This window comes from Aspergillus pseudodeflectus (genome assembly GCF_044049435.1).
Source record: "Aspergillus pseudodeflectus strain CBS 756.74 chromosome Unknown BJX68scaffold_38, whole genome shotgun sequence".
In the NCBI taxonomy this organism is placed as follows: Eukaryota; Fungi; Ascomycota; class Eurotiomycetes; order Eurotiales; family Aspergillaceae; genus Aspergillus; species Aspergillus pseudodeflectus.
The window spans coordinates 1-22280 of record NW_027263814.1 but is presented as its reverse complement, the minus strand read 5'-3'; the positions used below and the strand labels follow the sequence as shown (position 1 = coordinate 22280).

Genomic DNA, 22280 nt, shown 5'->3' with positions numbered 1-22280 from the left:
TTGCAATTCCGAGATCTCTTTCGTCTCTCGCCCGCTCCGATTTGCCGAGAGCTATTATGTGTCACCCATTGCAACCAAGGCGTTGCTTTTTTTTTGTTCTGTGGGGCTTTTATTCTTTGGAAGCACATAGTGCGAGGCTTGGGACCATAGGTCGCCATGTGTCAAGCAGGATTTCATATTCTCAACCACAAGTCCTCCCCTGTCATCCACTTAGGGGGACACTTTTCAGGCTTGAGAATGCTCTATGTAGACGTTTCGGAACAGGGAGTGTCACCAGCCCGTATTTGAAGAATTTACCGTCAACGCAGGACGCAACGAACGTCCGCCCTCTGCATATACTCTTCGGCAAACCCCTTGCGGCCAAGGGCGTCAAGTAGCCGTTATGCCGGGGTCGAAGGGAACATCTGTTCCAAGGGTAACTGTGCGAGTTGAATTCACCGACGGGCATAGGGTGAAGGGCGCCGCGTAATGCGTTGCGTGAAGTCATCGCAGAAAATGGACGGTAATGTCGCTGGGAACGTCGACAGAGTTGGAAAACCGCCTCCATTCTCCTTGACGGGTCTCAGGTAGACCATGGTTACTAACAAAGACCTTAAAGCGAGTGTCGGTCGTGATGGAGACTTTGACTATCGAGCTCGAGATTTGGCAAAGGTTGGAGCGCCATGGCAAAGTGGACGAACCCTCCCGCAATGTCTGGTTTAATATCGATGCAGTTTGGCTCTAGATCCAGGAGATCCGTGTTCCGGAATGTTCATCGCCCTCATCTTTGTTCGCAGTCGCCGATGCAGCTCTCCATCCCTAGTGAAAGGGTGAAATAGCCAGCATAAAATCATCGGCCTCCTTCCCTGCGGCTTCTATGTACCCATGAATGGGCATTGAACGTATGGTCACTACTCTCAATACTCGAAATCTTTCACAGATCACACCTCGATGGCTGGGAAAGCTCTGCGGAGTCGGAGCAAGTATTTTACAGCAATCAAGGCGGGACGGCGATCATGCTTATACGGAGCGTTCTTCGAGTGCCTGAATTTGGGCGGGCTAATATTCGGCCCAACAGGGTTGGTCCAAGACCCGGTGCTTTATAATCTATGATATGCTCAACACTTGGATAATGGTCACGCAAGTTACGGACCTGCAGACTATACTTGATAGTAAACCCAGTCCTTTACTAGTAGCGTGTATATGACGGGTAACTCTGATGTTTCTAGCCTTGCACTATTTTATGTACCCTCCTCCGCTTCCACCAAATCGAAAACAGTGCACCGAGCGATCATTGTCCGTGCCGGGATGTGGAAGGGGATGGGAAATCCACCGTAGTCCGGTTCCTGCGGTGGCATCACCAGACACTTGCCGTGCTGTGTCTCGTCGCCATTGAAGACTCGGCCCCGCCGCAGAGTGCCATCCTCCTGGGCCTCCATTTCTTCGACACACAGCACCCCGGTAAAGACCGAGCTGGGATTGGTGCTCTGAAAAACGACCTGGTATCCGAATCCGACCGCAAGAAACTTGCCGTCCGGTTCCCTGATCAGCATCCCTGCGGCTGGGCCTTTCTTCCCAAAGGAGAAGACGCGTTCGACCGTAGCCTCGTAGTCACCAAAGGATTTGACCCACGCCTTCTCCTGCGGGTGTTCCTCTTCGTCATAGTAGAAGCCAAACATGTTATCCGGGCTGGTTGCCTGGGCCTCGAGAATGTATTTCCGCACGTCGTGGAGTAGGTTGTAGTGCAGAGTGAATGGGCATGTTTCCCAAGGCATCAAAGAGTCGACCCCAAAGGGTGAGCAGCCGATCGCGAGCTGCGTTCCGTATGCGGGCCAGATTCGCCGTGCACCGTACTCATCCCTTCTCTGCTCGGGGACAAACAGAGGCATGTTCCGATACCGAAAACACTCGCTGACCATCTCGTACTTTTGCAAGTAGATGTCGGGACCGTAGAATTGGATGTCGGGAGCATTGTAGACATACACATCCAGATTATGGCCCACTGGTCCGCCAGATGGATACTCTCCTGGACGGTCGCCCAACGGAACCTCCGGAGGAATGTACCCAAAGTCTTGCCATGAGGGATCTTCTGAGCACAGGGCAACGTTCATGTACAGTGGGATATCATACTCTGCTCGGCCCGCGGCCGCAACGCACTGCACGTACCTCGAGAATGCATCGGCCATGAACAAATCCTCTGCTAGCGGCCCAGGACCAAACGCTTCCGCCCACGAGACTGGCCCTGTTTTGCCTTTGACTGTGGGAAACTTGTCCTTGAAAGCCGGGTGGAGCCGATCATAGCTCGCGGAAAGATGCGCGAGTAGACCATCAGGGACACGACTTTGATACAAGTGCGTGGCAGTCGATGATCCATCGCGCGAGTCGCCCATCAAGCCAACCTCGTTCTCCACCTGGACCATGATGACCGTGCTGTACGCCGAATCGAATTCCCGCACATGCCTCATTAGCGCGGCAAAGGCTCTGGCGTCTGCGTTTTTGGCGGCGTCACAGAAAGGCTGCAACACGTTGACAGTCTTCAACAGCCCACCCGCCTGCCTGAGTTGCATCCGTGGGAACCGTTTGTTATCACGCTGGACCCACACGGGTGCATACACACTCATTGCGTTCTTGTACGACCCAAACCATAGCAGGACCAGGCGAAAGCCTTGCTCCCGGGCAGCCACGATACACCGGTCGAGTTCGACAAAGTCGAACTCACCCTCGACTGGTTCGATCATTGCCCAGCTCACGGCCCCCAGAATCGTGTTGACGTTCATCGCCTTGAGCTTGGGCAGGAATGAAGAGAAAAAGGAGGCATTACTTAGTGTCGAGTTGTGCAACTCGGCGCCGAGGAGCAGAAAAGGCTCCCCGTTGACAATCAGCTGGCTGGAACGCGCATTCTTTCGGAGATGAGGCGGCTGCGGTGCCCGCAGGCCGATACTGGACGGCAAGGGCGGCATATTAAATCAAGATTTGATGAATATCAGGGTAAGAATAGAGTGTACTGACTCCTAAGATGATAGTTGCGGTGAAGACATTGGTCCTCGAACGCTTATTTCTAGTCGTATCTCGGGGCCTTCTTTCCCAGGAGACCGATGACTGCTGACAGCTCAGGCTAAAAGGGGTCCACCGAGCGAAACCCCGCATTTCATCACCTTCCCCTTATGTCTGGCCAAAATATCGCTACTGAAAGGCAAGTTTTAGGCTATGTCGCCAGAATGAGTCGGGTCTAAGTATACCGGGTGCCGTGCCCCTCCATGGTTGTGCAACAAAGGTTGTATGATACTATACAAGATGTGCCATGATTCTCTTGAGAAGTCTTCAACGTGACCAACGATTCGATAACAGACTCCGCACTCAGTACCCACATATTCGTTTCACTAGAGAGCTGGAGCCGTCTCAAGCACCATGTCCAACCAGAAAGTTTAAGCGATATTGGGGTTCAAGAAAAACCACCCGTGCCTGGAAGCGATATTTTAACCACTGGCAGCAAGAGGACGGACACCACTGAGGAATAAGAAAGGAAAGCTTAGTACACCTCAACCAAGAGTATTAGCAAGGCGTCCAGCCTGTATCACTTTGTGGGTCAAAGCTCCAGGAATTTTTTTTTCGTATCTCGGATTTGGAACAATTTTCGTATTGGGAGAACCAGGAAAATGAGGCAGCCATGCGAATGCGTGGTTCGAAAGTTACTGATCTAACGTATAGAAGTGTACTAGAAAATGCTGCAGGCTTGCAAGAGAGAAAAGCGTGGATACCTGGAAAATTCTGCAAGTCTTTTACAGAAGCCATTTGGCCCATTGGGGGCTGTTGTTTAGAATGCAGTTTTGGTACGGTCAAAACATGACTACATTGCCAGGTAATCCCGAAGCACCCCTGCAGGTGAACTCTACCAGTGATTACAATTGGTGATCACCTGATGTACAATTTGTAGATATACTGATATTTTAACTACTAGCTTTAACTCGCAGAAGGCCAACAGTCTTCACTAGCCAGCTACAATCTATATTAGATGACCGTAATTTCAACACTGGAGAGCCAAATACTTCCAATTTGCAGACCGTGGAAGCGAGTGGCATGAAGCAACACGGACCCTTGGAAGATAAAAGAGCAGTGCATCTTGGAGATAGCAAACGACGATGATGAGTAGTTCAGATCAATTATGAGCGATAAGTCAAATAAAGCGTCTTCTGGTACCAATACGTATGTGCGCAGTTGTACTGATATCACATTGGCCAGACAGCGTTGGTCCATTCCAGAAGGCGACACCGTTCGGACTTGGAGTGACCCTCTCTTGGGCGCTAGTTTTTCTTGTCAAGACTTACAAAGTAGCTAGTGACATATACTAGAATTGTTTTAACCGTAACACAGTGCGAGTGTTTATTCATGCACGGCTTGTCGAGTCTTTATGAGAAATTTGCGCGATGGGCCATTGCATGCAGAACGCAAGGTCACCTCTAATTAGGGTGTTGATAGTAATAATAAGATGCTCCATCCAGCCATCCATATACCAGCATCTCTCTGTAGTCTTGAACAAGACAGCATAGTACGCCAGGAGCAACAGAGCGACGGGCTCCTTACGCAGCAGGCAGTCCCGAAACGGTGCTTGCAGCCTGTACAACCAGCCAAATATATGAGAATTTTTATCCGCACCAGTGTAGACCCCATGGCTATCTCCATAGGTGGCATGATAAATCGCCGCCAGCTCCTCTAGGGCGTCGAGATAGGCCGGCATGCCACTACCTCCATGAGCTGTTATCGCCTCCCGTAGCTTTTGCAACGGGTCTTCCCAGTCTATACGGGGAAGTCCGTCACGTTTATATGTGGGCTCTGATATTTGAGTTTTCGACACATTGGTGGTGGCTAATCCCAGCGGCTCCAAATGCCCAGAGAACAAGGTGGTGGGATCAATCATCTCCCGGATAATCCCCACGCCTTGGATAAGCAAGCGCGGTGTCCCGGCGTCCCCGCCATCAATATTGCATATGAGCAGATCTCCCGGCCCAGTGGGACCACCGGCAAAAGTACAGTAGCATACGAGAATGGCCGAAACATACAGAGCACCGCAATTGCTGTCCCTGGGACTGACAATAGCAGCAGTGAAGCCCTTGAGCCCCTTGGAGGCGTGTTTCAAGGCAAGTAGGGTGTAGTGCTTTGCGCTGGGTTTGTTGACTTGGAGATACGCCAAGTGATGAGCAGCAATGGCCAAGATCAGATGCATAACAAAATGATGTTTCAGGCCCAATTGCGGCACATTTGAACTCCAGAAATCATGCATCGGATCATTGGGCCCTTGGCTGGCGCCAAAGGAGCGAGACGTCGAAGAGACAAAATGGAGCAAGAGCTCAGCCTCTGACGTATCCCACGGGCAATCATTATTGGAGTCGCCCTCCGATGGTGGCCTGCGTAAAGACTGATTTGGGGGGGGTTCTGTGGCTTGAGAAGCAATAGCTGCGCTCCAGTCGTTGCGAGGTCGGCCTCGTCCTCGTCGCACGGGGTACGGGGTACGAGGGCTCTTTGGCACTCGCAGGGGAAGAATCCAGGGGCTGAAGACTACATGTAAGGCCAAAGCGGGTACAGCTCTGGCATGCCGGCCTCTCCTCTGTGCACTTTACTTTGCGGAGCTTGCACATGGAACATCCATTTCCTAGCCAGTGTCAACAGGCACAAGCCGTGGTAATGGTAAAACAAACTTACTTGACTTGTGATGCGGTCGCCTTCTTCTTAGTGGCTCATTGGTATCTGAGTCTTGTTGGGTGGCCATGCTGTCTTGTGCAAGGGCTATCTTGATAAGCTGAGTACGAGTTTTGTGTACGAAAAAAAAAGATGGTCGTGGGTGACCCTCTTCTCTCATATACTGATTAGCCATGTACCGCTTTGAGCCAATGGCAGTTGATGCAGAGTTCTGAAGCAAACTCTAAATACGAAAATTCTGAAGCTTAACTCCAGAAACAAAAACGAATATGAGCCAAGATTCGGTGAAGACAAATAGCACAGCAGATCAAGTAATCATCTTCACAAGAGCCAATCTTGCTGGAAATGGAAGTTGGTCGTATTCGGACAGAATTTTTCTTCTCGAAGGTACCCATGAATTTCCGCTTCGTTTCCGAATATGGAGAGGACCCAAGCAAATCAATTGATTCGATGCTTCATTCGGGAGAAGAGGGACCGATGCATGGATTTTGTTTTCAACCCTACCATGAATGCTCCAGGCCAAACTCTAAATACGAAAATTCAACCTCCGTAATTGGTCGAATGGCAGCCTCAAATCGTCGGCATGACGCAGCCCTTATTGGGGTCCAACAAACAAGCTCCGAAATGCGTTCAGAGGGGCAATCCTTGAAGTGGGTCATTTGTCTCCAGATGTCTCCTATGATCTCTTGCCGGACAATGAGCAAGTCCTACTAGAAGACGGTTTCACCAACTCTTTAGAATTTCGTGTTCGTGGTTGTTGCAATCGCAACCGCTCATGGAAAGGAACAGAATAAGCGCGGCGACTATTGTTGAGTGCTTGCGAAGGCAGGTTTTAACCGTCATGTCCTTGAAGAGCAAATGCTGTTGCAGAACCCCTCGGCACTCGAGGTCTATATGCCACTGCCTGGGGAATCGCAGTGTCAGGAGCCGGAAATGGACTCCACCGTAAAATGAAACTTGGCCATGTTTATGCCAGCGGCTGTGGACCTTGCGCGTGAAAATACGTACTTCTACCGCCCATACAGAGGAGTTCAGTAGTCACGACATCATAATAATCACCAGGAACCGCCTTTCTTCCTCCTATTTAATGGGCTGGGATTTCCGTCGGAAAAAGGGAATCCAAGAATTTTATTCATATGCAAGCCTGACTGAAAATGCTTTTCTTCACCACTCTAGCTTCAACTTTTATGCTGCCAGCTTTGGCCGCAACCCTCAATGCGTCCCAGGATCTTCCAGTTGTAGACTTGGGTTACCAGCTCCATCGCGCCATTAGTCTTAATGTGAGCCCTCTCCGGCCTACTGTCAAGTGACATGACTCACCATCTTGCAAAGCAGGTAATAGGCTACTACAACTTCTCCAATATCCGATACGCGGCGCCTCCGGTAGGGGAGCTGCGCTTCAGAGCCCCAAGCCCACCCGTCACCAATCGTTCTATCATTCAGAACGGTAAACAAGGACGCATATGCCCTCAAGGTCTTCCTGCTTGGCAGATCAAAGCCGCGGAATGGGCGTTGCCCTACATCGTGGACGGCACAGTCCCTTCCAATTACTCCTACTCACTCACGTCCCCTTCTAATGTCACCATTTCGGATGTTCGAGACTCGCGCGAGGCTGAAGACTGTCTTTTTCTGGATGTAATGGTCCCTAAAAAGGTCTTTGAAGGCAGAAATAAGGGCGTGAGGGCACCAGTACTGGTCTATATCTATGGTATTTTCTGCAGCAACATCTTTTGGTGGATTGAGCTAATATTCCCATCAAGGTGGTGGCTATACCAACGGCGAGAAAGGCTCGGTTGACCCGACGGGCATATTGGCTCGCAGCCAAACCCACTCAGCAACTGGTGTTATCTATGTTGCCATGAATTACCGAACCGGCGCTTTCGGGTTCCTCTCGGGGCCTACCTTTCAGGAAGGTGGAACGGCGAATGCTGGCCTGTATGATCAGAGGATGGCGCTTGAGTGGATTCAGACATACATCCACCTGTTCGGTGGCGACAGAAACAGGGTGACTGTATTCGGTGGTTCAGCCGGGGCCGGATCTCTCATCCACCAAGTCGTGGCGTTTGGTGGCGGTCAGCGGGCCCCTTTTCAACAAGCAGTTCCTCAATCCCCGGGCTGGCCAAATAGCCCAACCCTCTTCGCACAAGAAGAGACTTTTAACGACTTCTTAGCACAGGCAGGCGCCAGCAGCCTGGCTGAGCTGCGGCAAATACCTTCCAGGGATTTGATTCACGCCAACGCCCTCCAGATCGCCCGTGCTCCGTACGCCTCCTTTATTTACGGGCCAGTAATTGACGGCAAGTTTGTCACTCAAGATCCACGCGTTCTATTGAACCACGATCAGTATTTCAAGGATCTGAGAGTCCTGGTGGCCCATAACACGAATGAGGGTCTTGGTTTCGCACCCCCCAGCATTAACAACTCGGACTTCTATGATCTTGTCAGGACAGGGTTTCCCACCGCTGAACCTTCCGTCTTGAATCTTCTTACCGACGAATTCTACCCGCCACCCTCCAACGAGTCCTCGCTCTACCACGACCAGATTAGCCGTGCAGCGTTTCTAGCCACGGAATCCAACTTTGCCTGCAAGGCCTTCTCTTTCGGCAGGGCTTTCAACGAATCCTACGGCTATTGGTTCGATGTTTTTCCCGCCATCCATGGGCTGGACTCCTCGTACGTATTCTTCAATCCCCACGAGAAGGGCTCATCGTCGCCCAATGAGACGCTTGCATTCGCCATTCAGGACTACATCACTACATTTGCTATAAATGGCATTCCGTCAAGCTCAGTGGATGGCCTGGCCGCATTCCCCAAATACGGGGAGCAAGGCAATGTCATTAAACTGAGTGCTACGAGTATATCACATGCTGTTGATATGGTGGCAAATGACAGGTGCAGGTGGTATGATCTTGGTCTCTACATGTAAGCCCGTTGTGATTTGTGATTTGTGATTTTGGCCGCATGGATTGAACAACTTGGAGTATGGGCCGCATTTTTCAAAGACTCGACGGCAATTACCAGAATTCAGGACCTTCCAGTGTGAAATATGTGAAATAAACTTCCCAGGTAGATATCCTAGTCCAGTAACAATTTCCGCAGCGGCTTGAAACATATACCCTGCTCGTGCTCCTATATACTGGACGGCCTCCTGGTTCAGGGGAGGAGATGGCTGGTGAGGAATGAGATACTGAGCGACTTTGGTTGTAGCTTGGGTATTGAAACAATTCTATTATTTGGCTTTCTCGAGATAATTAGTCTTAGAGAATGCTTCAACCCCGTTGTCCCATGGCAAACCTGTATCCTTAGTTCACCCCAACGTCTGCAGTCTTCCATCAGTACAGAATGGGGCTCATCTATAGGTGGTTGAGAAGCATTCACCATATCCAATGGTTACCGTAACGATGGACAGCGGAACAAATTAACATGGAGGAAGATGGAAGTTGATTGACCACGTTGCTATAGTTGGTTCGTTTGGTTTTGTGTTCCAAGAATTCAGACTATCAAGACATGGTTTTTCTTTCAAGATCATCCAGACTTGGCTAGGTATGAGAAAGCGTGATGGGACCTTTGTAGTTAGTCTGTGTGCGACTTCTTAGGATCCCTTGGGAAGATGCTGCATCCCCCAAATAAACAGGGATAACAGGGCACCGATTTAACGCCGCTTAAGCCACAGCAGACAGTGCAGAGCGGAGGCCTCACCTCACCTATAGACATAACCACCAGTCTGCGGGCCGTAAGGCATCTGCTGGACTGGCTGCATAGGGTACGGGCCGGCACCAGGTGCGGAAGGCGGAAACGGCGATTGCTCGTGGGTCATGGCGAGAGGGTGCAGCGGGCCGAAGCCGACATGGGAATATTTCGGGCCACGATCCGGCTGTCTGGACGTGTCTGGACGCTCGGCACAGCAGCACATTGTGCCGATCCAGAAGACCAGAGCAGCTAGCGAGCAGAGAACCGCTGCCCAGGAGCTAACCAGTACCCTGATCCCCAGTGTAGTTGTGATGTCCAGATCCCGCAAGACGGTTGCAAAGGTCCCTTTCAGCACTGAGAATATTGCGGTTGCGGTGACGGTCCCCGCGACAGTGAATAGGCAGGCAACGGCTGAAACCAGGGCTGTGATGCAGCTGCCCCGGCGGCTGCATATGGATAGGACACCAAGGAGAAGCTCGATGGTGGTAGCGGTGATGGCGATTATGTAGCCTGTGGACATCCAAAGGGAGACTTTCTTGTAGACTCGTAGGGATTTAGCCAAGTGGGAGGGAAGCTGCATGTCATCGGTGTCGGTGTCAGCGTTGGCGTTTGCGCTGGCCGTGCCGTTCAGCCGCCATATGTCGAGAGGATTGAACCAGAATTTCGGGCGAGGCTTGGAGCAGTAGGTGGTCTCATAGCTTCCATTATCGGCGACCTCTCCTTCACAATAGCTCCACAGGCCAACTGAATAAAAGTCTTTGAGCTCACCACCTTTCTGCGCCTTGTGTAGCGCGGTGCTGAGGTATTCAACACTGGTCGAGTTTCGAAGTTGGATCTTGTCGATGGACTCCGGGTCTGATAGCGCCGTGAAGTTCGAAAAGTTCACCTGATATTATAATGATTAGATCAAAGATAGAATCATCGCAAATAGAGGTGACTAGCAACAGGCGTACCCGCAAAAAGTAGAGATTCTCAATGTCTGCAGTTTTCCTATTGCAGCTGACGCAGACTATTGCCAGGCAAACCAGCGATGCTAGAGAAAACAAGTATGGTATGATGCTAACGCATGTACGGCCAAATTTTCCCATTGCGACAAGATATTGACGCAGATTTGACTAGTATCTTGGATCAAGAGAACGGTAGCAGGCTCTCGTCCTCGGTATGCACAGGGCTATGAGAGATGAAATAGGTCATAGGAGAAATTACAAAAGGAAACAGGTGGCTGCTACATGGCCTTGAATTTGTAGTTTTTCGCATTATACACTGGCAAATCCGGACCATGGAACGGAGGCATCCCGAATTCTGTTGGTTTTCGCCAGACCGGGCTACGTTCTCTGGCCACAATATCCCACAGGGCCGACACCGAAACATAGTTTCCAAAGCTTGTACGATAACTAGCTCGGGTTTCTAACGTTCAAGGGACTTATCAGCTGACAAGGTTCTGCGAATGGAAAATCGCATTCGTGTCGCTGAAGAGTTTTCCGAAGCGTGTGGATCAAGACGCCGAATTTTCCCCACAACCCTATCAGACTTGGTTAGCAGCCCTCGGTCCGGATACGAACTGCCTTCTCGGGGGTCTCGAAGAGTGGGGCTTCGCAGGATGCAGTATCAGGAGTATGGCTGTGGAGAGCGTCATCGTGTGTTACAACTCCATAAATAGGGACTCTCCCTAGAAAGTATCGTGAAAAATAAATCACAGTACCTCAACACCACTCCCCGTCGGAAAATGGCCGCGTACGACAAATCCTACCACTCGAGGCCGAGTGCGCCGCCGGCATATGGGCAAGATGTGTCGCCCGAGGCACGAAGCATCACGCACAATAAAGACTGGAACTACTCACTGGGCAGCTGCTGCTCCCCGGGCACACTGTGTAGGCACATGTCTTTTCTCCCTAATAGACCCGAGCTAATTGACAACGCCATGTAGGCTTCTTGACCTGCTGTCTCCCCTGTCTCACATTTGGCAAAACACAAGCCCGGTTGCGAGATCCGACTTTACAGAGCTACGATAGCATCAACTCGGAGGTAAGCAATATGTGACAGTCTCGACCCTGGTTCGTGGGAAATCAGCGCAACTAACCTAACACCGGCGGTTCTGGCTCTCAGTGCATAATCTTCGGTGTCCTCTCCCTCGGCTACGCCCAATGGATCATCCAGACAATCCGACGCGGCGAGATGCGCGAGAAACATCAGATTGAAGGGTCATGCTGCGGAGACTGCTGCACCGCCTTCTGGTGCGGGTGCTGTGCACTCGTGCAGGAGGAGAAGGAGATGGAGTTGCGGACTCGGCCGGAGTTGACGGGATACAGGAGCACGCCTCAGATGGCGTATCCTTGATAATGGGTCGGAGCTCTTGTCGGAAATAGTAATTGGGGGGGGTGCATGCATTGTTCGGCCTGGGTTTAGTCTATTTAGTCTACCGCGGGCAACGTTTTGTTTCTTGTTTTTCAGGAGGATGGTTTATTCGCGGTCTAATATCTGCTGTCAATCTTTATTTCTTTCTTTTGTTTAAATACACAAACCAACTTTTACGGATTAGAAGTATGATCTTCCGGAGCCACACATACTAGTAGTAAATTCGTAAGTGGACAATGTCGGCTGTTGGTCCATATACCTGGAAGTGCATCCATTCACTAATTGATAAGACCATCATTATGCAACGTCCATCACCCAGCTTTTGACTACAGCACTGCTATCGCAAACCCACCCTCGCTGGCATACAGGCCGACCCTTCCATCCGCACCAAAGACACTGACACTGAACTTTACACGATTCCGTGCAAGAGCTTTCCCCCGATATCCAAGAGTCCTACCAATTCTTCGAGTCTCCTGGACTGGCTCATTGCCCCAGGGGAAAAGGCGGGCATCCCATGACTGTGTTTAATGCCTTGAGACGCTGGGTCGAGAACGGGACGGCGCCGGAGACACCACCTGTGAAATGCCCTGCCGCCAATGGGACGATATACAAGCGACTCCTTCCCCCTTATCCTCAGCAGGCGAGGTATATCGCCGGGGATGTCGCGGTGGCGAGCAGCTTCCGCTGTGTGTGCAGGAAGCCGCGTTTGAGCCCCTTGTCCTCGGAGAAGAAGGAGAGCACACTTTGAATATGCTGTACGAGAGTGTTGTATAGATTGCGTTCTTTGTACAATAGACGTACATTTCTTTTGCAATCGATCAAGACGCCCGAAGTTGCTGCATCGGCCACAGGATAAACTGCCTGTGAAAGTCGTCGAGATTCCACCAGCAGCCATCCAGTATATGCTCTGGCCACCCACGGATAAACCAGGCAACATCCATGTCCTTGAGTAAGACGGTAAAGAAGGCAAAGACGGTCAGGGCAAGCGGATGCCGTCGCTGCAGGTCATGGAGGACGCTGTCGGGCAGCCTGTACAGCCAGCCAAACACAAAAGGGAACTTGGAGACCCGCTCCCCGGGCGAGTCTGGCGGGGGATGCACGGCACTGTATGTCTGCTTGAGGTCATCGAGGAGACGGGTATATTCCAGGTGGATTGATCTGTGCGGGGGGTACGTGCTATCCAAGAGCAAGCTCAGTTGGTCGAGGTGCTCGGTTACTGTCGCGGGGGGGTCAGTTTGTGATGGGGGCCGTGGCTGTGGGGGTGCTGGTAGCGAGTCAGATTCCATTGTATGGTCTTGGGCGGCGTGATTCTCGGACGTATGGACATCCACCTGCAGCGACAGAACAGTACTGCATATCTCGCGGATCGAGCGGACCCCCATAAGCAGCGAAAGACAACCAGACCCGCCATCGTCTCGGAAGCCCAGGTACTCGCCTGGTTGCGGACCTCTTGCCAGGGAGCAGGTGAAGATGAAACAAGCACCCATGTAAACAACCTGGCCATTGCAGCCGGTGATTTGGGATACAGCGGCGGCGGCCTCACGGACGGCAATCTCGTAGTGTTTCTCTGCCTCGGCGGCGTAGTCTACATCTTGACCGATGATCTGCTGAATCTGGGCTGGATTCCGCGCCAAGTGGAATCCCGCAAAGGCGAGCAGGAGGCGAAGAAAGTAATGGTGCTGGAAGCCCCAGCGTGTCATTCGCGTCTGCCACTCACTCTGGTCGGCTCCGAGGTCTGCGCAGGTCATAAGGTGGTGGAATAAAGCCAGGTCTGTCGCACTGAACTGGAACGGCCTATGACCTAGAGCAGACGAGGCCTCTGGGATAGAGGATTGCTCTGAAAGGTCAGAAGTTGCCCCATCGCGCCTTTTGTATGCGCGCTTTGGGGGCTTGAAATCCGCCTGCGATGAAGAGATGAAAGTCAGTCCATCCTGAGCCGGAAGCTCGATAGGGGTTGTTGAAGATGGCGCCTCGGTGGTAGATGAGGTGATGGTATAGTCACAATGCACTGAATGCCGTAAACAGTTCTTGCATGAGGGCTTGACCTCGTCACACTGATCTGTTTTAGCTTCATCTCATCTCTTATTGCAGTGGCGTGGCGGTTGCGTGGGGCTTACTTTGATTTTCCTGCGCTTGCAATTGCCACAGCCCAGCCGCGACTTGGTATGTGTTTTCCGGGCAGCCTTGCCCATGTAATTGCTTACTGTGGGGGTCATTGAGATCAAAGCTGGTGGTCTGGGCTGTCGAAGAGAATTCTGTCACCGCAGGGTTTGAAATTTGGCTGCCTCAGTCACCGTTGCTTGCTCGATTCTGATTCGGACGCCTTCTGGGGACAACTCCACTTCACCGGCCACTTAGTAATAAGGGGTCGGTTCATGCCGAGGCTTGGCCGATAACAGTAACCCATTTATTACAGGCCTGCAGGCATCATTTCTCCATTGCAAAGCTCAAGCAAGATCTGGAGGATGATCCGAAGTCGTACGTTATTAGTATGGGATGGTTAGCAATGTCGTGTCTATAAACATCAGTTTAGGCGAGCCATGATAGTAGGCACATGTAAGAGCTGTGAAGCTTGGTACGATTTTATATACTCCGTAGCCGGAGATACTACCAGGTGAAAAGGCCGCAACCAAAGCTGACCAAATGCAGGTTTCATCTATTTGAAGCTAGATTCCGACATTCCCTATGATTAGGTTAAAATTAAAGTGTAATTTGCCTAGTATACGGCCCAATCCTCGCTCTGTAGAAAGCCCTATTTCCCACCTACGCACACACAAGATGTATGTAGCCATCTTCGTTAGAAGGAGGCTTGCTACGGGGATTTTCCTACTGCTCCCAGCATCTACAGGTTTCACGCACAGATCCACAAGCCTCGTGGTACATATAGGCTCTCATTCTATGATGGCCTATCCTTACATAGTGATAGTATCATCTACTACTCTACATATGATATCCCCTCGAAAGAACTAAAATCCCTAAGCAGCGGTGACACAACAGCCTCAAACAACCGCTCGTCAAACTTCTCATCTCCAAACTCCAGCCCGCCAGACTGAGACCAGTAAAGACACTCCTTGACGACGTCGCAGTAGGTTGAGCCGCTTTCCTGCTGTACCTTGTCAAGTATCTTGGCAGTCGCTTCGATTTGCGTTAGTTCGCCATCTCCATACTGCTGTAGGGAAGCAATGGGTCCACCGAGTGACAGCTCTATGAGCGAGATGGCAAGCGGGAGGAGAATACTAGTGGTCTTCTCTTGCGGAGATGGATCATCCTGGAATGAAAGACATACAGGGCTTGGGCCAGACACCCGCCACGAGAGGTACGGGTGTTTGGTTGCTGAGTAACCCTCTAGCAGGATGTTCGGAAATTGGATATCGTGGCTGCTCCATTGATTCTTCAGCCAGGTTCCATGGAGTTGAAGAACGGCAGAGGCGAGGATGGCGGCCAGAAAGAGTCTGTCCCTTCTACAGAGCTCGATAGCGCCTGCCTTTGGGGCGAATGGGGATGAGGAATACGAGGCTTGGAGTATTTCATGCAGTGAGTGAGTATGAATTTCCGATTCGTAGTCGCGCACGAGTCGCATGTTATACTGATTTGTCTTATCTGATACGTCGGATATGTAGCCAATAAGGCCAGACTGGGTGTTGAGTCTATCAAGTGCTCCCAGGGATAAACATAGATCTTCAATGGGTAAACAGCTGAAGTCATGCGCTCCGTTTGCTGATGCTTTGCGATTATCAACAGGGGGGAGAAAGCGAACTCTTCCAGTTGGGCGAGGACCCGGCTCATTTGCCTGCACTGGGGAGAGAGGTTTAGCGAGATAGGGCTCGGCAGTGATCTCGTACCATCGCCCCTTGGAGCCGACTTGACTTGCCGAGAGGATCAAAGTGTGCCCAGCAATCTTGGTAGCGTGCGCCATAGTCCGCGTAGACGGTAGAGAGGCAAGATTCAGCTGAAAGTGAACAGAATGCTGGCATGTGCTGAGGCATTTCCAGTAATAACCACGAACAATAGAATTATATAGAGCCCTCGCATGCTTTCGCGCCGTTTGATATGCTCTCAACACTTTCTTTTGGCGATGTGATCCACGAATCTGTGCGCGGTGCATTGAGTGATCGGCCAGACTTCTAAGGATCTGGTTGGTCGCATCTATCTTCGCCAGCAGGTCGTCGTATACGGCTCTCGAGAATATCATCCGGAATTTAAGCGCTTGCGAAAAGGGAAGGGAATCTGTCTTTTGTTCGCAAAGGGTCGGGTTAGACATGGCAAATTACAGTCAGGGTAGGCGATACCTTTAGTCTGTCTGCATCTTTCAATCCAAGCTTCTTCGCCAGCGAGTTCAGAAGTTCACAGAGCCCAGTTGCCGTCTCGAGGAAGACAGCATTATTTCGTCCTAGCTTCTGCACGAGCTTTTGCTGGAGATCGGGAGATGTCCAGCCAGGACCTTTGGGATCGGTAATCAGCGCCTGTCTCTTGTCATAATCATCGACGATATCCTCTAGAAGCAGCTCTAGAGTGTTCAGGAGGATCGCATGCTGTGCGCTTAATCCAATGCGATATCCTCGAATCTCAAGGCGATAGCGTCTGGAGGACTTGATTTTCTCCAGTCCACGAACGTATCCGTCAAGCTAATTGACGAGGAGTGGAAGAAGAGCCAAAGCGAGCCCGGTTGCCTCGATGCCAGTCACCATCTTGTCCTGGCGGTCACAATGACAGTCAGGAGCATCCCAAGGCCATGAGAAGTGCTCACGGGGTAGGGAGGTGTCAGCATTGAGCCCCGCACTTGGTCTAATGCATGCTCGTGCTAGACTGCAGCTATCGTGGACCAATAGTAGCGAGCCTCGTTTCGTTCAGCTCGCGGCGAGGGCGGCTCTGTCGTTGCCCTCGGGGAGGATTGTCGGCTCCCCCCCCCCACCAAAAGCGATTATGGCGATGATATCCTCCTCACTCAAGAAATGTATGAAGCTCTTTGTCGAATTGATCGAGTCCGAAAGACTTGCTCAATTCGAAACGGACGTATCTGTGCGAAAATGGGAAGACGAGCTGGGCAGGCTGCGCGTTTGGGCGGCGAACATCGGTGCGCATCAAAGTGGCCAGTCGTCGCTGGATTACCGACTTCGCGATGCTTCTCACTTGAAAATGGAGACCTTGAATCTTCTAAACAGTCTCCTCGAAACGCTGCAGGATCTTCATGAGGTCGTTGACGCCTCATCCGATGCGGGAGACGAGGACGAATTCGGCGAGTTGTATGAAGGTGACCTGACGGAGGTGCAACAAATCTACCAGGCTATAGTCGATGTGATAAACTATCTGTACCGCATGTCGATGGCGATTCGGCAACCTGCTCGCCACGATCAGCTCCTAGAGACGAGGATGATCGACGCGACCGTGTTTATCCCGTGGGCAGAGCGCCATGTTTCCGACAAGTATCCGAGGTTGGAGCCCGAGATTGTACAGCGCTTGGGGGCAGCCATGGCACGCCAAAGGGCTGTCCTGAAGTACCGCGAAAGACACCGTGCGAAGCTTGGTCAGGGATTCGAGGGCAATGAAGAGCCACATTCGCATGTGGAGTTGATGTCCGAAACAGCTGCGACCGAATTCATCGAGGCACCAGAAAACCATCTTCAATTCCTAGACGGCGCGTCGGATTCGGGCGTGTCGAGAACCTCATATGCAACAACGCTTGTTGCTAGCCAAAATGGCGTCTGTATTCCACCTCCGCCTCTAGAGTCGGCCAATCAAGCCCCCTTCGAATGCCCTTATTGCTTTGTAATAATCAGTGTCAAGGATCGGAAAGACTGGGCCCGACACATCTTCCGCGATGTCATGCCATACACGTGCATTTATTTGGGGTGCACCACACCATCAAAGGTATATGAGAGTCGCCGGCAGTGGTACAATCATCTACGTATCCAGCATGCACTTGAAACAAGTCCGGAGAGTTGTGTGGTATGTCCCCTGTGCAAGTTGGCAATCCAGCGACCGGCAATATTTGAACGACACGTCGGTCGGCACCTGGAGGAGCTGGCGCTTTTTGTCCTTCCACGGAAAGAACCAGAGGACGAAGCTGGAACACACTCCGCTCAAGTGTCAAATGTCACAGCGAATGAGGGGCACTCCACGGCTAAGGGGCTATCGCTCGACTCCGACGGGCGCCTAGGTTCCGAGGGTTACCGTGATATAACCGATCCAGCTCTTGATAGCTCCAGTTGGGAAGACCTACCCCAGGAAGATGCTATATCTGCTGGAACGCCCGTTGGAACAAGCGAAAAGAGTCAGCGCACTGGGTATCCAGGAGACGACGCGCTTCTCGCTGAGCTCAAGCGGCTAAGAAGCAAAACTGAGGATCCAGTAAAAGAGGCCGTCCTCGCGGGGCTAGACAAGCTGATTCTTGACGACGGACTTGACCCGCGGGAAGCCCGGGAGAACGCCCGGGAAACCGCCCGCTTGTTGGCCGCTAAGACCGCTCAGGAGATTGCAAGTCAGGCGGCCAAATATGGACGCGAAGGTGAGACGAGGATTGTTGCAGAGGCAAGTACTGCGATTAAGGGGTTGAGAGAGACAGATGAAGCAGTGGCAAAAGAAGAGGAAATCTCAACAAAAGAGGAAGCCCCAACAGCACCGGCAGTCGGAACTGATGACAGTCCAACGAGGAAGGATCCGATCAAGTTCAAAGATGCTCTTGGCAGAAAGTTCACTTTTCCCTTTCACCTGTGCTGCAATTGGGAGGTACGAACCTTGCAGTGAATCATTCAACGTGGTCTTCTTCATTAACTCTCGTCTTCACCAGGGAATGCAAGAACTTATCAAGCAAGCGTTTCTTCATATTGAAGTGATAGGTCCCCATGCTGCAGAGGGGCACTATGACCTGATCGGCCCCAACGGCGACATTATTCTTCCACAGGTCTGGGACACCGTAGTCGAACCAGGCTGGAGCATTACGATGCATATGTGGCCAGTACCGGAGAAGGCGAAAGAAACAGCAGCAGTTGCCCCGCCAGAAGAAGGAGGATCTGTGATAGTAGGCGCCAAGGCATCCAAGCGGACCCCGAGTAAGCCCTGACATCCACCACCGAAGAAAATAAGAATAATCGTCGAGACCTCATCCTAACTTGCACGCTGACTTGTTGTCTCAGAAAGCTTTCAAAGGCCGCAGTCAACAGCACCTTGGAACAAAGGCGATCCTCACCCATTTGATTGATCGGGCCCGAACGGATCTAAAACGAAGATATCGAGGAGGAGCGGGAAAGATCCGTCAATGTAATCAAATCTGGATGTTCATTGTTATCCTTGATATGCCATGAGTACTGCTTGTTGGGAGCTGCTACCATCACATCCCGGTTGACTAGTATGCACGCCGGTAAATACAATCCAGTCAGGAGGAGCCCTCTGCGAGCATCTTTCAAGCCACCCCTTCCACGGCCCTAGTTTAACTAGACCTCCAAGCACCAGATAAAAGAGCAATTATATGTGTTGGTAGCCCAGTTCCTTTGTCTTCCACAGAATGTTCTAGCACACATGTCTTCTTTTATAATATCTAGCTATATCTAGTAGTTCCTTAGCAAGATAGCTTTATTGTTCCTACACACATGCATGCATCATCTTTAGCCATGGGTGGGTTCTCTCCTGGAGCCGTAGCGCGCTCTTTTAATATGGACTCTAAACCTACCCTAATACCCCTAAAATACTAAATATAGCGGAAGACATCCCTCTCTATTACCATAAAAGCCTCCTTGATGACCAGTTTAGGTCTAGAGGGGGGTCTCTGAATAGTTAACTGATGTGTAAGTGTAAGAAATCCCCCACTAGTTCCCAAAAGGTTTAGGAGATGGTAAGATATTCAAAGAACCGCTGCACATTTTACTCTTCTATAGCCTTTGGGGTCCATCCCCTTCCAGCACACTCACCCTCCACCACCTCTTACCGTCAACCTACACATCAACCCTCCCTTCTCCCAAACAACATACGCCCTCTGCTCACTCCACCCATGATTCTGGTCACACAACATCAAATCAAAATTCCACAGCAACCGCGCTAGAATCAGCCGAATCTCCGCAAACGCAAGATTACTCCCGATACAATTCCTTGGCCCGACGGAGAACTGCTGCACGACGTCGCGGTTGTCGTTGAAGTAGGGCGATGACGGGTCGGTTTTGGATTCGGGGAGCCAGCGTGCGGGGTCGAAGGAGTGGGGGTTGTAAAAGTTTCTTGAGGAGGTGTATGCGACGGCCTGTGGGATGGAGAGTTCGGTCTGCGGGTTTTAGGTGGTGTTAGTTTGGATTTTTGCAAGGTTCTATGCGTTGGTTAGGGCCAGGATGGGAGAATGACGTACGCCAGGCGGAATGTGATAACCCCCAATGTGAACCGGATCGACCGTCCTCCGCTCCATTCCCGTCACAACAGGCGGGTAGATGCGGAATGTCTCGTTGATACAGGCTTCCATATACGGCAGATTTGCGCTCACATTCCGAATGGTGATTTCTGACTCCGTCTTGAATGCCGAACGAACCTCGCCCGTCAATCTGTCCAGGACCTCGGGGCTTCGACAGAGCCAGTACGTCGTGCCAGATAGAAACGTCGCAACTGTCTCGCTTCCCGCCACGAGGAGGAGATTGGCGTTCCCTTCGAGCTCGAGGTCACTTAGCTCGTTCTTCCCGCCTCGGGTGTGCAGCATGGAGTCCATCAGGTCATTGCGGTTATACGCCGCTGCATTCGCGAGTCTCTTCGCGATAGCCTCTTGCGTGTGTGTCTTGTGCGCCTGCCTAGACTGCATCACAGCGTCCGGGACGAACCCCCTCGGCATGAGTACACGAAGTACCCGAAAGACGATTGGATACTCATCCATGAGGAAGAAAAACGGCCGCGACTTGATCGTGCGAAAAATCGTCACAACCCAATGATGGTATTCGGAATTATCCAATCCCCCAAAGGACTCGCCGAAAATCAAATCGCCGATAATATCAAACGTCGTCAGGTTATACCACTTGACCATATCTGTTGCTGCGCCGGACTCGGCAATTTCCCTCAAGCGGTGTATCAATTTGTCCACATACCCAATAATCAACGGCTCCTGCGCCTGTAGGCCCCGCGCTGAGAATGCGGGCAGTAACGCCTTGCGATACCGCGCATGGTCCTCGTCATTCGCGCTGAGGATATCGCGCGGGTTTGAGGCGGAGGGCTGAACTTTTGGTAACTGTCTATGTCCATGCCCGTAGACTTTCGGCCAGACCTCTTCGGTGATTATCGACAAAGTGTCAGGACCATATCGCACGACGGGGCCGTATGTCGCGTGGAAACGGCAGAGGTCGAGGTGGATTCTGCCACGGATGGCGGATATGTGGCGCAGGATTGGGAAGGCGATCCATGATTTGGGACCGGGGATGTGGGCTTGTGGGTGCAGGTATATAGATCGGATTGCGGTGGTGGTGATGTAGAGGATGAGGGCTGGGATGGGGTAGAGCAGGAGTTTCAGCATGATTGTTGCTCGGGTGTGGAAGGGCGGGGAGCGGGAAGAGGGGAAAAGTGCAAATCAGAATGAATTTGTGCAGAATACGCGAGGGTTAAATGAAGAATCTGGCAACAGAAGTTGCAGGGAAGTTCTTGGAGGGGCAGGGAGCTGGTGCAGCTCCAGCTGTGCACAGGACGCCTGCTCGTCACATGTTGTGTAACATGAACTGCACTGCCCATGGAGGTGGCCGGGTTTGACCAAGAAAAGTACAAGCATAGGGCACGGCAGTGGAAAACTCATTTAATAGGTAAAGCAACAGCGTATGGATATCAAATCCTACAGTTGATCTTCAATGCCTCATCCACTTTCCGAAAAAAAAAACGTACGTGGCAATTGACATCCGGTCAGGTTCTGAAAAAGCGATCTGGGAGATTGTCCCGTAAGCCATTAACCAGGGTCTCATGCAGATAAGCCGATTAGGCAATGACAAGAAATTATGGAGCAAGGCAAAGTGTGTGATTAGCCAATTTCGGGGACAAGGCAAGGGTATGCCCAATACGATCTGTTGTACCTTTCGTTTCGTGTATCCCCTGCAAAGCCGCCAAGCTTCTGCATAATTGGTGTAATTTTCCCATATCTGCGTCATTGGTGATCTCCAGCTCGCAAGCCAAGCATAGTACGGAGTAGAGGTGGGCAACCCGGGTTGTTGCACAGACTCGGGATCTCCCGAAGATAACAGGAGCTTGGGTAGAAATTGCCGACGTCCATGTACGGCCTAACTATCCAACTACTGAATTTACGACAGTTATAATCCCCTCTATTCTAAACGATGAGAGCCTAGGTATAGAGCTGCGGTAGGTTTCGTGGTAGAAAAGCATGGCTTTGAGATCCCATCCGAGGCAATAAGTCCACCAGCTAGCCCTAATTGCTTATTCTTCTACGAGTATCCAGGGCCGCTGAGAACTCTTCCAAGTTTTCTTGGACAATGCCGTCCATCGTCTCAGAGCCGGCCAACGCTCAATTATCTAGTCTTAAAAGTAGATATAATTCTGGGCCTAGCAAGTTATGGTCGGCTATTATCATTGCAAGCGACCAGTGTCCCGACCTTACACTGTTT

General features: G+C 51.3%; 10 protein-coding genes across 10 annotated transcripts; 4 read left to right on the top strand and 6 right to left on the bottom strand.

Moving 5' to 3' along the window:
* Nucleotides 1-1220: 1220 nt before the first annotated feature.
* BJX68DRAFT_256887 (glycoside hydrolase superfamily) lies at nt 1221-2939 on the bottom strand (the record flags this gene model as incomplete). Its single annotated transcript, XM_071043246.1, has 1 exon — nt 1221-2939. The coding sequence occupies one exon, from the start codon at nt 2937-2939 to the stop codon at nt 1221-1223; it is 1719 nt and encodes a 572-aa protein (XP_070896439.1).
* A 1424-nt stretch (nt 2940-4363) lies between these two features.
* Nucleotides 4364-5200, bottom strand: BJX68DRAFT_269267 (uncharacterized protein; the record flags this gene model as incomplete). The annotated part of the gene is made up of 1 exon (XM_071046285.1): nt 4364-5200. One exon carries the CDS (start codon nt 5198-5200, stop codon nt 4364-4366), a length of 837 nt encoding a protein of 278 aa, XP_070896438.1.
* A 1627-nt stretch (nt 5201-6827) lies between these two features.
* Nucleotides 6828-8887, top strand: BJX68DRAFT_277404 (carboxylesterase family protein; the record flags this gene model as incomplete). Its single annotated transcript, XM_071048320.1, has 3 exons — nt 6828-6953; nt 7009-7381; nt 7434-8887. The coding sequence occupies 3 exons, from the start codon at nt 6828-6830 to the stop codon at nt 8597-8599; spliced, it is 1665 nt and encodes a 554-aa protein (XP_070896437.1). The 3' UTR covers nt 8600-8887.
* A 348-nt stretch (nt 8888-9235) lies between these two features.
* BJX68DRAFT_277402 (SUR7/PalI family protein) lies at nt 9236-10451 on the bottom strand (the record flags this gene model as incomplete). Its single annotated transcript, XM_071048319.1, has 2 exons — nt 9236-10249; nt 10317-10451. 2 exons carry the CDS (start codon nt 10449-10451, stop codon nt 9374-9376), a joined length of 1011 nt encoding a protein of 336 aa, XP_070896436.1. The 3' UTR covers nt 9236-9373.
* A 528-nt stretch (nt 10452-10979) lies between these two features.
* BJX68DRAFT_269264 (PLAC8 family protein) lies at nt 10980-11700 on the top strand (the record flags this gene model as incomplete). Its single annotated transcript, XM_071046284.1, has 4 exons — nt 10980-11000; nt 11063-11234; nt 11291-11388; nt 11470-11700. The coding sequence occupies 4 exons, from the start codon at nt 10980-10982 to the stop codon at nt 11698-11700; spliced, it is 522 nt and encodes a 173-aa protein (XP_070896435.1).
* Nucleotides 11701-11895: 195 nt separating this feature from the next.
* BJX68DRAFT_242313 (Zn(II)2Cys6 transcription factor domain-containing protein) lies at nt 11896-13964 on the bottom strand. The gene is made up of 2 exons (XM_071040966.1): nt 13836-13964; nt 11896-13772 (listed from the first exon to the last, which is right to left on the bottom strand). Exons 1-2 carry the CDS (start codon nt 13932-13934, stop codon nt 12537-12539), a joined length of 1335 nt encoding a protein of 444 aa, XP_070896433.1. The 5' UTR covers nt 13935-13964; the 3' UTR covers nt 11896-12536.
* BJX68DRAFT_135989 (uncharacterized protein) lies at nt 12113-12501 on the top strand. The gene has a single exon (XM_071036380.1). The coding sequence runs from the start codon at nt 12233-12235 to the stop codon at nt 12464-12466; it is 234 nt and encodes a 77-aa protein (XP_070896434.1). The 5' UTR covers nt 12113-12232; the 3' UTR covers nt 12467-12501.
* Nucleotides 13965-14653: 689 nt separating the features above from the next.
* BJX68DRAFT_269262 (uncharacterized protein) lies at nt 14654-15634 on the bottom strand (the record flags this gene model as incomplete). Its single annotated transcript, XM_071046283.1, has 1 exon — nt 14654-15634. One exon carries the CDS (start codon nt 15632-15634, stop codon nt 14654-14656), a length of 981 nt encoding a protein of 326 aa, XP_070896432.1.
* Nucleotides 15635-16603: 969 nt separating this feature from the next.
* Nucleotides 16604-19297, top strand: BJX68DRAFT_135976 (uncharacterized protein). The gene is made up of 3 exons (XM_071036379.1): nt 16604-18444; nt 18506-18767; nt 18852-19297. The coding sequence occupies exons 1-3, from the start codon at nt 16642-16644 to the stop codon at nt 18914-18916; spliced, it is 2130 nt and encodes a 709-aa protein (XP_070896431.1). The 5' UTR covers nt 16604-16641; the 3' UTR covers nt 18917-19297.
* BJX68DRAFT_256883 (cytochrome P450) lies at nt 19253-21190 on the bottom strand (the record flags this gene model as incomplete). Its single annotated transcript, XM_071043245.1, has 3 exons — nt 19253-19256; nt 19623-19966; nt 20048-21190. The coding sequence occupies 3 exons, from the start codon at nt 21188-21190 to the stop codon at nt 19253-19255; spliced, it is 1491 nt and encodes a 496-aa protein (XP_070896430.1).
* Nucleotides 21191-22280: the final 1090 nt, after the last annotated feature.